This window comes from Coregonus clupeaformis, chromosome 36 (assembly GCF_020615455.1).
Source record: "Coregonus clupeaformis isolate EN_2021a chromosome 36, ASM2061545v1, whole genome shotgun sequence".
NCBI classification, from domain to species: Eukaryota; Metazoa; Chordata; class Actinopteri; order Salmoniformes; family Salmonidae; genus Coregonus; species Coregonus clupeaformis.
Window position 1 is genome coordinate 2295819 of NC_059227.1, and position 15615 is coordinate 2311433.

The 15615-nt window shown below is 45.3% G+C and overlaps 1 protein-coding gene across 1 annotated transcript in view; it reads left to right on the top strand.

The window, feature by feature from the left end:
• Positions 1-6894, top strand: part of adgb (androglobin) — a 94391-nt gene extending 87497 nt beyond the window's left edge. The window contains exons 35-36 of the mRNA XM_041865892.1: positions 5932-6115; positions 6450-6894. Coding sequence (XP_041721826.1) covers positions 5932-6115; positions 6450-6641 — 376 coding nt within the window. The 3' untranslated portion in view covers positions 6642-6894. The remainder of the gene's footprint in view (positions 1-5931; positions 6116-6449) is intronic.
• The last annotated feature ends 8721 nt before the right edge of the window (positions 6895-15615 follow it).

The window sequence follows — 15615 nt, forward strand, 5'->3', positions numbered from 1 at the left end:
TGGTGTACCACAGGACAGCTCTCTAGGCCCTCTGCTCTTTTCTATTTTTACTAATGACCTGCCACTGGCATTAAACAAAGCATGTGTGTCCATGTATGCTGATGATTCAACCATATACGCATCAGCAACCACAGCTAATGAAGTCACCGAAACCCTTTACAAAGAGTTGCAGTCTGTTTTGGAATGGGTGGCCACTAATAAACTGGTGCTGAACATCTCTAAAACTAAGAGCATTGTATTTGGTACAAATCATTCAATTTCTAGACCTCAGATGAATCTGGTAATGAATGGTGTGGCTGTTGAACAAGTTGAGGAGACTAAATTACTTGGCGTTACCTTAGATTGTAAACTATCATGGTCAAAACATATAGATTCAATGGTTGTAAAGATGGGGAAAGGTCTGTCCGTAATAAAGAGATGCTCTGCTTTTTGGACACCACACTCCAAAAAGCAAGTTCTGCAGGCTCTAGTTTTGTCTAATCTGGATTATTGTCCAGTTGTAATAATATAATATGCCATTTAGCAGACGCTTTTATCCAAAGCGACTTACAGTCATGCGTGCATACATTTTTTTTATTTTTTTTTATTTTTTTTGTATGGGTGGTCCCGGGATTGGAACCCACTACCTTGGCGTTACAAGCGCCGTGCTCTACCAGCTGAGCTACAGAGGACCACAATGGTCCAGTGCTGCAAGGAAAGACCTAGTTAAGCTGCAGCTGGCCCAAAACAGAGCGGCACGTCTTGCTCTTCATTGTAATCAGAGGGCTGATATAAATGCTACGCATGCCAGTCTCTCTTGGCTAAGAGTTGAGGAGAGACTGACTGCATCACTTCTTCTTTTTATAAGAAACATGAATGTGTTGAAAATCCCAAATTTTTTGCATAGTCAATTTACACACAGCTCTGACACACACACTTACCCCACCAGACATGCCACCAGGGGTCTTTTCACAGTCCCCAAATCCAGAACAAATTCAGTAAAGCTTACAGTATTATATAGAGCCATTATTGCATGGAACTCCGTTCCATCTCATATTGCTCAAATAAACAGCAAACCTGGTTTTAAAAAACTGATAAAGCAACACCTCACGGCACAATGCCTCTCCCCTTTTTGACCTAAATAGTTCGTGTGTATGTATTGATATGTAGGCTACGTGTCCCTACATGTATGTAGTTCTGTCCTTGATCTGTTCTTGTCTATTAATGTTATGTATTATGTATCATGTTTTGTGTGGACCCCAGGGAGAGTAGCTGCTGCTTTTGCAACAGCTAATGGGGATCCTAATAAAATACCAATACCAACCCGATGGTCACTCTGATAGAGTTCTTCTGTCGAGATGGGAGAAACTTCCAGAAGGACAACCATCTCTGCAGTACTCCACCAATCAGGCATTTATGGTAGAGTGACCAGACGGAAGCCAATCCTCAGTAAAAGGCACATGACAGGCAGCTTGGAGTTTGCCAAAAGGCACCTAAAGGACTCTCAGACCATGAGAAACAAGATTCTCTGGTCTGATGAAACCAAGATTGAACTCTTTGGCCTGAACTCCCCAAATACAGGTGTGCCAAGCTTGTAGCGTCATACCCAAGAAGACTTGAGTCTGTAATCACTGCCAAAGGTACTTCGACAAAGTACTGAGTACTGGTCTGAATACTTATGTAAACGTGATATTTCAGTTGTTATTTGTAATACATTTGCAAAAATGTCATAAAAACAGTTTTTGCTTTGTGATTATTGGGTATTGTGTGTAGATTGATGAGGGTAAAAAACAATTTAATCAATTTTAAAATAAGGCTGTAACGGAACAACATGTTGAAAAAGTCAACGGCTCTGAATACTTTCCGAATGCACTGTATATCCTCCAAACACAGGCTTTGAGGGCATTATCACTTTTATACAACTGGTTATCAACATATTCAAATAATGCTTTACATATTTTCATTAAAAGCATTATTTTTATTAATTTATTAATTTCATCCTTCCACGAGATATAGTCCCGACACAAATCTAGGGTTGCTATCCAAGCCGGCTGGTCGTTCATTCTATTGGTTCGGTTGCCAGAGACGCAACCCAGTCGTTCAGTCTTTTTGTTCTGTATCTATGGTGCCATGCTGGCTGGAAACTTTCTTATCCCTTGCTAGCTAGTCAACTACGGCTAACAGTGCAGCCAGAATAACAGTAAAGTAGCTGCATTTGCATTTGTTTAAGCTGTTTTCTAGTGACATTTATTTGGATACATCCATAACAATGAAGTAATGAGGCGAGATTTCACCTGGCATGATCAAATGTTAATATTGAAACAATGTTGCAAATGTCGGAGAGACAGACAGCAAGGTTTATACAAATCTCCGCTGTTGAAAAACGAAATGTTAGTCTAAAAGAAATGTGAGATAATGTCTAGATGCATTTTATAGTTTGCATTTTTATTTCAAGTTTATATAAATTGCCTGGCTGGGCTGATGAGACAGTGGATTGCGCAGTCATATGGAACAGAGTAAATAGACATTTTAACGTCATAGCCGGTGCTAATTTGTGGAATAGACACCTGCTGGAATGCGGTTTTAACCAATCAGCATTCAGGATTACCACCCGTTATATAAACAAACACACACACACACACTGAAGGAAGTAGCTACACTAGGGCATGACTGTACACCCAACCGCTCAGCTACAGAAGCTACACAAGGGTAGGACTACAGCTTTTCCGCTGATGCTGATGTTGAACGTTCACATTGGTAGAGATGGGTGAGTGATTTCAGGCAACGTTGTGAATGCAGTAAGTACGAGCAGAGCTCCCTCTAGAGTTCACCCCAATGTCTCCTCTCCTCTCATCTCCTCTCCCTCCCACTCCCCTCTCTCCTCTCATCTCTCTCCCACTCTCATCTCTCCTTTTTCCTCTCTCCTCTCTCCTCTCCTCTCTCACCCTCTCTCATCTCCTCTCCTCTATCCTCTTCTCTCTCCCACTCTCCTCTCCTCTCTCTGCTGGTTCTACAGTCGTGGTCAAAAGTTTTGAGAATGACACAAATATCTCTTCAGTTCACACACAGAGAATGGACCATAGTGAATACGGTTGCTTCTCTTGAGTGTCTGTCTGTCTGTCTGCCCTGAAGCTGCCCTTTGTGTGTGTATGTCTGTCTGCTCTAGAAGCTGCCTTGCTAAATATCAGTGGGCTTAGCGCCCCAGGCTTAATTAAAAACAATTAGCTTTGGTTTTCGTGGGCGACCAACAGGGATGGGAGGAGGGCTAATCTGGTCGTTAGTGTGACAGACCTTTTTAAGTACACACACAAATATATACAGTCGTGGTCAAAAGTTTTGAGAATGACACAAATATTAATTTTCACAAAGTCTGCTGCCTCAGTTTTTATGATGGCAATTTGCATATACTCCAGAATGTTATGAAGAGTGATCAGATGAAATGCAATTATTTGCAAAACCATGAAAATGAAGTTAATCCCCAAAAAACATTTCCACAGCATTTCAGCCCTGCCACAAAAGGACCAGCTGACATCATGTCAGTGATTCTCTCGTTAACACAGAGAGTGTGGAGAGAGACACAAGACTGGAGATCACTCTGTCATGCTGATTGAGTTAAAATAACAGACTGAAAGCTTTAAAAGGAGGGTGGTGCTTGAAATCATTGTTCTTCCTGTTAACCATGGTTACCTGCAAGGAAACACGTGCCGTCATCATTGCTTTGCACAAAAAGGGCTTCACAGGCAAGGATAATGCTGCTAGTAAGATTGCACCTAAATCAACCATTTATCGGATCATCATGAACTTCAAGGAGAGAGGTTCAATTGTTGTGAAGAAGTTTTCACAGGGCGCCCAAGAAAGTCCAGCAAGCGCCAGGACCGTCTCCTAAAGTTGATTCATCGGGGCACCACCAGTGTAGAGCTTGCTCAGGAATGGCAGCAGGCAGGTGTGAGTGCATCTGCATGCACAGTGAGGCGAATACTTTTGGAGGATGGCTTGGTGTCAAGAAGGGCAGCGAGGAAGCCACTTCTCTCCAGGAAAAACATCAGGGACAGACTGATATTCTGCAAAAGGTACAGGGATTGGACTGCTGAGGACTGGGGTAAAGTCATTTTCTCTGATGAATCCCTTTCCGATTGTTTGGGGCATCCGGAAAACACCTTGTCCGGAGAAGACAAGGTGAGCGCTACCATCAGTCCTGTGTTATGCCAACAGTAAAGAATCCTGAGACCATTCATGTGGGGTTGCTTCTCAGCCAAGGGAGTGGGCTCACTAACAATTTTGCCTAAGAACACAGCCATGAATAAAGAATGGTACCAACACATCCTCCGAGAGCAACTTCTCCCAACCATCCAATAACAGTTTGGTGACGAATAATGCCTTTTCCAGCATGATGGAGCACCTTGCCATAAGGCAAAAGTGATACCAAGTGGCTCGGGGAACAAAACATCGAAATGTTGGGTCCATGGCCATGAAACTCCCCAGACCTTAATCCCATTGAGAACTTGTGGTCAATCCTCAAGAGGCGGGTGGACAAACAAAACCTCACAAATTCTGACAAACTCCAAGCATTGATTATGCAAGAATGGGCTGCCATCAGTCAGAATGTGGCCCAGAAGTTAATTGACAGCATGCCAGGGCGGATTGCAGAGGTCTTGAAAAAGACTCTTTGCATAAACTTAATGTAATTGTCAATAAAAGCCTTTGACACTTATGGGATGCTTGTAATTATACTTCAGTATACCATAGTAACATCTGACAAAAATATCTAAAAACACTGAAGCAGCTAACTTTGTGAAGACCAATACTTGTGTCATTCTCAAAACTTTTGACCACAACATGATAAATGGGATGATATTTGGGTTTATTAATTAGGGAGCTATTTTGGGGTTCCAATGAGCCCGCCACTCCTGTGAGACATGCCCCTCTCTTCACCCCTCCCCAGCCCACCCCCTTTGTCCCAATGTGTGTGCGTGTGTGTGCCGCCGTCTGCTCCTCTGGTTAATGGCTGATGACACCCACCCTGATTCACACACACCTGCAAACACACAATTGCAGACACCCACACACTTCTAGACACACACTCTTCCAGACACACAGACATACTCAGACATACTCAGAGGGAAGAGAGGGCGATGTTCATTAACTATCCTAAGTCCATTAGCCCCCCCCGCCCCCCCTCTTTAATCAAGGTCAGTGTATGGGAAATAGACAGCCATATTTAGCCTTTTCTAATCTACCTTTAAGTACCTCACCCCTCCTCCCCAGGCCTCAGGGGACATATTACACTCAGTCATACCTGGCCCTGACCGGTTACCTCGACTCTGCAGCACTATCCTACAGTCTATTTCTGACATCTCATCATACACCAGCCAAGTGCGTAATCTATCCTTCCATATGAGGATAGATGGGCATCTCAGAGAGAGGGAGGGACAGAGGGTGCCTGTGTGTGTGTGTGTGTGTGTGTGTGTTGGAAGGTGGTGTAGGATCTGGGATAGGAGATAAGGAAAGGCCAATGATATGCAGTTCATGAGTTCACCTATGGAGGGGAGGGGAATGTGTACTCCAGCGGATTATCATTTTGATCATTCTTGAACTCCCTCGCCTTATCCTTGCGTTCCCGTTTCTATTTGTCTCATTGGGCTTCTTGCTCCCTCTACTTTTTTCTATTCAAATTGTGTCATAGTCTTACTTCAGATAAAAGCTTATGATAAGGAAATGTTCTCTGTTTCAATGTCTTCTGTTTTATATAGACCATTATGAGGCTGTATGTACGAAGCATCTCAGAATAGGAGTGCTGATCTAGGATCAGGTCCCCCCTGTCCATGTCATCTTTTTAAGTGTGATCTAATAGGCGAAACTGAGCACTCCTACTCTGAGACACTTGATACATATGGCCCCAGATATTCTACCTAACTAAGCATGTTGCTCTGTGTGCTGTGCTCTGCTGTGTAGGAGGCAGCGGAAGGTTCCTGTTCTGAAGGACCAGGTGATGGAGGAGGCCCAGCGGAGGGAGCGCTTAGAGCAAATCCAGGGCTTCAGGTTGGTGAGAGACACTGTGCTGGAACACCGCAGGCAGGAGCAGGCTAACAGGAAAGAGCTCAAGAGACGCCAGCTGGAGATGTACGACGGCCTGCAGGTCAGCACAGGGTTAATAGGGTTGTACATATAACGCACACGTACTTGCGCACGCATACACACACACACACAACACAGAAAACAGAATAACTACACAAACTGTAGAAAACGATGATTCATACTGTTATGACTTTGAGAGGAAAAGGGACAGGACGTGATATCAGTAGTCTTGCGAGCTGCTTGATCTCGCGAGCTTACATGAATGGGTCGCCATTCATGTAAGCTTGCGAGATCAGGAGGCTCACGAGGCTAGGATATCAGTTGACCGTCTCTCTTTCTCTCTGTCCTTCTGTCTCTTCCACCTTCTTTGTCCCCTTCCCCCTCTCTCTATCCAGGTGGCGTTGGGAGCACAGCGTCAGAATGTGCTGGCGGCCCGGGAGGTGTTCCGAAACCGGCTACTGGAGGCAGAGCTTCGTCGTCAGGAGAAGGAGGAGGTGGCTCTGGACGCCGCCAGGCAGGTGGAGCTAGAGAAGAACGCCGCCCAGCAACCCAGCAAGCAGGCCAAGAGTGCCGGCAAGAAGAAGTGATCCCATTGGGTACGCCATCACTGTCCCTTACTCCTCCTTGACTGTCAGCCAATCTGAGTCAGTCATTATGATATGGAGCAATATTTATAGAGAGCAATATTCACCTAAAGTGTTTTTGCTTCAGTGTTTAGAAAATATTATTTATTATTGCAAATAGTGCTTCATTAAATACTATTCACATGTATTTGTTATTCCAGTCTGATTCTGATAGTGTTGCAATGTTGTCTGTTCTTTCTGTCTGTCATTAAAACAATGTGTCAGCTATCTGGAGGACTCAAACCTCAGGTTGCTTACTTGTAACTCCTATACAGTGAAACATATTGCCCATTGCAAGAAAACACATCACAAACATCAAAATGACAGAAATGGCAAATGTACAGAACCCAGTCGCCAGTCATTTCCTCAACTATTGATCACTTCCCTCTAGAGAACGTCAGTGACATCTTTAACACCTACACATTGTTGTTTTTACTTTTATATTCATTAGCCGTTTTGAAGGTCACAGTATTGACTGGATCACCAGATCAATGGAAGCCACAAGTGTTGGGCGCAACCAAACCTCCGTGGGCTGACTGACTGACTGATTGGTTGGTTAAGACTGCCCTGCACCAATCGTGTTACGGCCTGGTTTGGTTCATTCCCAATGAGCCACTTTGCTGATCAATGGTAGTGTGGTAGTGTTGATGGCAGGCAAACCAGCTTTTGTGAAAGTAGAAGGGAACAGAGAAATATGTTTGAACTACGAGTATCATCTGTTGATCATAGACAGACACAGCTCTGATGCCCTGAGTTAGAGACAGTGGTACAGCACAGTCAAAGCCTGTATCAACAATCTTAACAACACCTGTGGGACAGCTTCTCACAGGTAGACCATGGCCCTGGTCCAATACTTCAGAGATTCATCCTTCCTTGTTCTCTTGAGTTAAGCACAGATCTAGAAGTGACTGGATAGGATAAAGCAAACTGCTGCCGTATTGCTTCCACCAATCCAATCAACTCAGATTCATGATGACTTCAAGTAAGGTAGGAAGGAAGGATGCATTTCTAAAGTATTCAAACAGGCTCCTGAGGAGAGGAGAGCCCAGTCAGTGTTGTCCAGGTCAGGTGACTGTCTGCTGAAGAATGGGAAAGCAAATTGAAAATGAAAGGGACAATGGTGCCATCTACTGGTGTTAATGCTTAATAAATCCTCATCAGCGCTCTAATCTATACACATTCTAAATGCTATAGAATTCTCAAGGTTGACAATAATGAATAGTTCAATTTTGTGCCACTGCGCTCAGAAGAAATTATTGAGTGAGTGCACATGTTCATGCATGCAAATGTATGTGTGTGTGTGTTACAGGTTGAGCCAGCAGTGCAAGGTTGTACAGAGCGATTCCATTGTTTGGTTGTAGATGGCTCACCTCACGCATCCTTATGGAGAATTCTGGCATTTTCTATGGCCTACAACAACACTATATGACCGTGTCGTTAATGTAGGCAAGGTCACCACAGACCTCTACATTGTGTGACAATAGTCTTACATATGTACGTATGTATCATGTGAGTCAGTGTGTCTTCTACCTAGCGGTAGACAGTAATAAGAGAGTGTACTCACACACCCCTGTGCTGTCCAGACTATCTGTGTGTACGTGTGTGAGTCTGTTTGTGTGTGTGTTTCTACGTGTGTGTACGTGTGTGCATGCATGCATGCGTGTGTGTGTGTGTTCAGCCTGGCAGTCAGGCCTCATCCAGCCAACACAACCCCGTAGCCGCATGACGGAGCTAATCCACTAAGCCCTGTTCCAGGCACAGAGCATTCCCCCCTTCGCTCTCCTCTGCTCTCCCTCGCTTTTCATTTTCTCCTTTTCATATCATCATTGTTATTTTCAGTTTTTCTCTTGTTTGTTTCCCTTTCCACTGAGGTGCAGGAAAACCCTGTGTGCTTGGCAGACTCCTGCATGTTGAGTGTGTGTCTTTCTCAAGATGCAGTAGCTTGTTTACCTTCTTTCAATGAAAAGCACGATGGCAAACCTGTCCTCATTATGAAATTCTCTAACAGTGTAATTGCCGTTGACGTGTGTGTTAATTGTAAAGCCGTCTGTTAGTCGGCAGCTGTTGTGTTTATGGTTTGATATAAATATGTTGTGAGGGAAGGATAACTACGGAACAACCTTGAGCAGAAGGGAGGTTTAGTCTAGCCTAGTCGTGTGTGTGTGTGTGTGTGTCTGACTAAACGTGTGTCGGTGTGTAACGAGAGAATCTGTGTGGGGCTTAATTGGAGGCGTAGAGAAAGGGATGATGAAATCAGGTGAAACAGGAGCAACACACACACAGACAGAGCAGTCCTTGAGTGACGTGTGTGCTTTGGAACCCCTTTCCCTCCCTGCTGAGCACCATGACAAATAGGAATCGTTGAGTCATCCATCTACATGCAGAAGGACATGGATCGGCCTGTCGGAGGGTATTCTCTCATACTTGCTAGTCTTTGACACAGACAGGGAGAGAATAACAAGGGGATGACTCATTCAACCTGTCAATATATCCATACACTCTGACTCCATACTTCCAGACCCATTCACACATTTACTGAGTCACACACTTACACATGAAGTACTGAATCTTCTTTACTTTTAACAAGATCTCGAAGCATTTTCTTTACATTGTATTTTATGTATTTGGTTGGTTGACTCATGCACACAGACTCCTCTGTGGGCTCAGTGAGGTGAGAGAGGGTCATTTGGATCGCTGGTTCCACATTGTGCTGCAGCATGGCCCTCTGGGAATTGAAATCCTCCAGGGGCTACAGCCTTTGGTCACCAGAGAGAGAGAGAGGACTGCTTCTCAGTCCTGTTTGATGAGGAGGGTTAGGCAGGGTGCCAGAGCCTTGATGTAGATGGAGCGATCGCACCATAGACAAGAGAAGGTAGGCTTCCAGGATTGAGGGCGAGGTTTTACTGCAGTAATCTGATACCTCCTGACACACTCTCACAGACAAACACACACTATCACACGCACACACATCTTTGGCGTCGCCAAGATGATGAAAGCTGGACAGCACCCCAGACTAGCAGCAAAGAAATGCTGACCTGGATACAGCTTCACCTCAGTAATCCTGCTCTGACTTCCCTGTTACTCCCCTCCCCCCCCTCACCTCCCCCTGATGCTCAGTCAAGGAGCAGAGCTCAGGACACACAGGAGTGATAGCACAGCAAGATGTAAAAGAAATGAGGGTGAGAAACAGAGGGAAAAGAACATACCTGAATGTCAGAAATACAGGAGGAGAGAGAACACAACAACAAGGTCACTGCTGAGGAAAATACATAATGGTGCTGCAAACAGACAAGCAAACACATCCTCATCAGAATGTGTTTTAAAAATCTAACTCTGTTAATGCTATGACAATCCTTTGGTATCTCTTTTTGCAGATATGATTCCCATTGGACCTCCCAGCCTGGTCTTCTAGACTAGACGTAACATAGTAAATGTAAATCCGGGACACTCAAATTAGTATGATATGGTACATTTGGTATGGTTAGACAGAAGGTTACTTATAGCAAAAACGAAAGTAGGGTGGTTGGTCAGCCTGGATGGGTGAACGTCTAGGAACCCAAAGGTTGCGTGTTCAAATCTCATCATGGACAACTGTTGCATTTTAGCTAATTAGCAACTTTGCAACTACTTAGCATGTTAGCTTCCCCTAACCCTAACCTAACCCTTTAACCTAACTCCTAACCTTAACCCCTAACCTCTAGCCTAGCTAGCATTATTTGTAACATATCATACGTTTTGCAAATTCGTAACATATTGTACAAAGTGCAATTCGTAACAGATCATACAAATTGTAATTCGTAACATATCATACAAAATGGATGCTGGATATCCACCGCTAGCCTAGTGGTTAAGAGCATTGGGCCAGTATCCGAAAGATCTTTGTTTCGAATCCCTGAGCCGGCAAGGTGTAATCTGCCGTTCTGCCCTTGAGCAAGGCAGTTAACCCCCAACAACAAGTGCAACCACCCTGGGGGGGTCAATGGATGGATAGTGGAGTGGAGACACGTTGTGGTGAATCTCTGTGTTCTGACCATCAATCGTCCAGCTGCTTCCTGGGGTAGAACAGGAAGAGACAGGAGAGGTGGCAAGGTGACTGGGAATATGATTGAATACAAACTGTCCAGTAATGCCCTTCGTAAGGCAATCAAACAGGCAGAACGTCAGTACAGAAACAAAGTGGAGTCGCAATTCAACGGCTCAGACACGATACGTATGTGGCTGGGACTCCAGACAATCATGGATTATAAAGGGAAAACCAGCCACGTCGTGCACACCGACGTCTTGCTCCCGGACAAGCTAAACACCTTCTTCACCCGCTTTGAGGATAACATAGGGCCGCCGATCCTGAGGACTGTAAGCTCTCATTCTCAGTGGCCGATGTGAGTAAGACATTTAAGCGTGTTAACCCTCACAAGGCTGCCGGCCCAGACGGCATCCCTGTCCGCATCCTCAGAGCATGCGCAGACCAACTGGCTGAGTGTTTATGGACATATTCAATCTCTCCCTATCCCAGTCTGCTGTCCACACTTGCTTCAAAATGTCCACCGTTGGTCAAGAAAGTGAAGGTAACTGAACTAAATGACTATGTGCTTTCAGAGGCTATTTCTTTGAGGTGCTTTGAGAGGCTAGTTATGGATCATATCACCTCCACCTTAACCGACACCCTAGACCCACTGCAATTCGCATACCGCCCCAATAGTGCCATGGATGATGCCATCGCACTGCACACTGCCCTATCCCATCTGGACAAAAGGAATACCTACAGTGGGGAGAACAAGTATTTGATACACTGCCGATTTTGCAGGTTTTCCTACTTACAAAGCATGTAGAGGTCTGTAATTTTTATCATAGGTACACTTCAACTGTGAGAGACGGAATCTAAAACAAAAATCCAGAAAATCACATTGTATGATTTTTAAGTAATTAATTTGCATTTTATTGCATGACATAAGTATTTGATACATCAGAAAAGCAGAACTTGATCATATGTTTCCTGTAGGTCTTGACCAAGTTTGCACACACTGCAGCAGGGATTTTGGCCCACTCCTCCATACAGACCTTCTCCAGATCCTTCAGGTTTCGGGGCTGTCGCTGGGCAATACGGACTTTCAGCTCCCTCCAAAGATGTTCTATTGGGTTCAGGTCTGGAGACTGGCTAGGCCACTCCAGGACATTGAGATGCTTCTTACGGAGCCACTCCTTAGTTGCCCTGGCTGTGCGTTTCGGGTCGTTGTCATGCTGGAAGACCCAGCCACGACCCATCTTCAATGCTCTTACTGAGGGAAGGAGGTTGTTGGCCAAGATCTCGCGATACATGGCCCCATCCAACTTCCCCTCAATACGGTGCAGTCGTCCTGTCCCCTTTGCAGAAAAGCATCCATCATCCTTCTTCTTCCTCCAAACACGGCGAGTGGACCATAAACAGATATGGCTCATTAACCTTTACGGACCAAATAATGATGATCCACAATTCTTTGACAATATATATAATAAATTATCAAGCCTGCAAGCAACTCAAGACAATATTATTATGGTGAGGGATTATAATACTGTTTTAAATAGCTCAATGGACCGTAAAGGAAATCACACCACAAACAATCACACACATGCTCTTAAGGAAATTGTGAATGTCATGGATACATTAGAACTAGTAGATATATGGAGGCTTAAATATACTGATCTAGTGAGATATACATGGCGGAGACTGAATCAAGCTAGTCGTCTTGACTTCTTTCTTATCTCATTCTCGTTGGCACCAAAAGTAAAAAAAAAAGTGTTGATAGGGGACAGAATGCGGTCGGACCATCATATAATAGGCATATACATTACTCTTACTGAATTTCCACGTGGGCGAGGATATTGGAAATTTAATCAAAGCCTATTGGATGATAATTTATTTATAATTAGAAAAAGGAATTTATAACTGACTTTTTCCAACATAATATAGGTACAGCGAATCCCCTTATTGTATGGGACACCTTTAAATGTGCCTTTAGAGGCCATGCAATTCAGTACTCATCTCGAAAACAAAAGCAATTTAGGTCAAAAGAGTTTATACTAAGAAAGGAAATAGAAAGTCTAACAGAACAGATAGATGGCAATAAAAACTGTAACATAGAGGCTCAGAATAAATTAGAGGAAAAACAAAAAGAAATGGAGAAACGTATTCAAGAAAGATCAAGTGTTATATATTATAAAAATAAAGCAAACTGGATGGAATATGGGGAAAAATGCACAAAATTATTTTCTAATCTTCAACATAGGAATGCTACCAAAAAGAACTTAATGAAACTGGTTACAATTGACGGAGTCACCCATAATTCACCAAATGATATTTTGAAGGAAGAAACAAAGTACTTTAAGCATATGTTTTCTTTTCAGTCGCCTCCATCTCCTCTAACTGAAGCTAATTGTAGAGATTTTTTTTCTATTGATAATGTCAAATTAACAGCCACACAGAAAGACTCATGTGAAGGTGAAATTACAGAGGAGGAACTTCTGGATGCAATTAAATACTTTAAGTCTGGGAAAACTCCAGGGTTGGATAGCATACCAGTCGAGGTATACCAAACCTTTTTTGATATACTAAGAGGACCGTTATTAGCATGTTTTAACCACTCCTATGTAAATGGTAGATTATCTGACACTCAAGAAGAAGGTCTGATCTCATTATTACTGAAACAGGATACAAGTGGAAAATATAAAGATCCAGTCCATTTACAAAATTGGAGGCCCCTTACACTTCAGTGTTGTGATGATCCTAGCAGAATGTATAGCGCATAGAATTAAAAAGGTATTGTCGGATATTATTCATTCTAATCAGACAGGTTTTTTACATGGAAGATACATTGGAGATAATATAAGGCAAGTATTGGAAACAATAGAACACTATGGAAAATATGGGAAACCAGGCCTGCTATTCATAGCTGTCAGTGTAGCTGTAGGTGGGTGTGGTGGTGGAATTAGGCGCAGGACGCACAAAGTAAGTCCAAAAGACTTTAGTTGTTTGGCAACAAAACACAGCACGAAAACAAACGCCCTGAGGCGAGAAACTCCGCACACAGGCGAAATAAAGCGGGCGCACAAAATACGTGCGACAAAATACTCCAAACACACAGAATGGAGAGCAGCTCAACCGAGCAAACTGTACATACAAAAGCTAAACGCACGACAGTGAAAACAATCACACACAACACTAGACAAACACAACGAGAACTTATAGGACACTAATTACACTAAACGATAACAGGTGTAACAACAATCAGACAAAAGCAAACGAACATAGAAACATGCAACGGTGGCAGCTAGTATTCCGGAGACGACGAACGCCGAAGCCTGCCCGAGCAAGGAAGAGAGGCAGCCTCGGCCGAAACCGTGACAGTACCCCCCCCCTTGACGCGCGGCTCCAGACGTGCGCCGACTCCGGCCTCGGGGACGACCAGGAGGACGCGGAGCAGGGTGCGTCGGGTGCCCACGATGGAATTCCGTCAGGAGAGACGGGTCCAAAATGTCTCTCCTCGGCACCCAGCACCGTTCCTCCGGGCCGTACCCCTCCCACTCCACTAGATATTGGAGACCCCCCCATCCGACGTCTCGAATCCAAGATGGACCGCACGGAGTACGCCGGTGCCCCCTCGATGTCCAATGGGGGCGGAGGAGTCTCCCTGATCTCACTTTCTTGGAGTGGGCCAGCTACCACCGGCCTGAGAAGAGACACATGGAACGAGGGGTTAATACTTTTATACTCAACAGGTAGTTGTAATTTGTAACACACCTCGTTCAACCTTCTCAGGACTTTAAATGGCCCTACAAACCGCCGACCCAGTTTCCGACAGGGCAGGCGGAGGGGCAGGTTTCTGTAGAGAGCCAGACTCGATCACCAGGTGCGTACACCGGTCCCTCACTGCGGTGGAGATCGGCGCTCGCCTTATGACGACGGAGGGCCCGCTGCAGGTGGCGTGTGCAGCGTTCCATGTCTCCTCCGAGCGCCGCGCCCACTCATCCACCGCAGGAGCCTCGATCTGGCTCTGCTGCCAAGGTGCCAGAACCGGCTGGTAACCCAACACACATTGGAAAGGGGTTAGGTTAGTGGAGGAATGGCGTAGGGAATTCTGGGCCATTTCGGCCCAGGGAACGTACCTTGCCCACTCCTCCGGGCCGGTCCTGGCAGTATGTTCTAAGAAACCTACCCACATCCTGGTTTACGCGTTCCACCTGCCCATTACTCTCCGGGTGGTAACCCGAGGTGAGGCTCACCGAGACCCCCAACCGCTCCATAAAAGCTCTCCAGTCTCTGGAGGTAAATTGGGGACCTCGATCAGACACAATATCCTCGGGTACCCCGTAGTGCCGGAACACATGGGTGAATAGTGCTTCGGCGGTTTGCAGGGCAGTAGGAAGGCCCGGCATAGGGAGCAAACGACAGGCCTTAGAAAACCGGTCCACAACGACCAGTATAGTGGTATTCCCCTGTGAAGGAGGAAGGTCAGTGAGGAAATCCACCGAGAGGTGAGACCATGGTCGTTGTGGAACGGGCAGGGGTAGTAACTTACCCCTAGGCAGATGTCTAGGCGCCTTACACTGGGCGCACACCGAGCAGGAGGAAACATAAACCCTCACATCCCTCGCCAACGTGGGCCACCAGTACTTAGCACTAAGACAGTGCACTGTCCGGCCGATACCAGGGTGTCCAGAGGAGGGTGACGTGTGAGCCCAATAGATCAATCGATCCCGAACCTCGAGCGGAACGTACTTCCGACCCTCCGGGCATTGAGGTGGACTAGGGTCGGTGCGTAACGCCCGCTCGAGTTCAGCATCGACCTCCCACACTACCGGTGCCACCAGACACGACTCCGGCAGTATGGGAGTGGGGTCCACGGACCTCTCCTCCGTGTCATACCGCCGAGACAGTGCGTCTGCCTTACCGTTCTGTGACCCA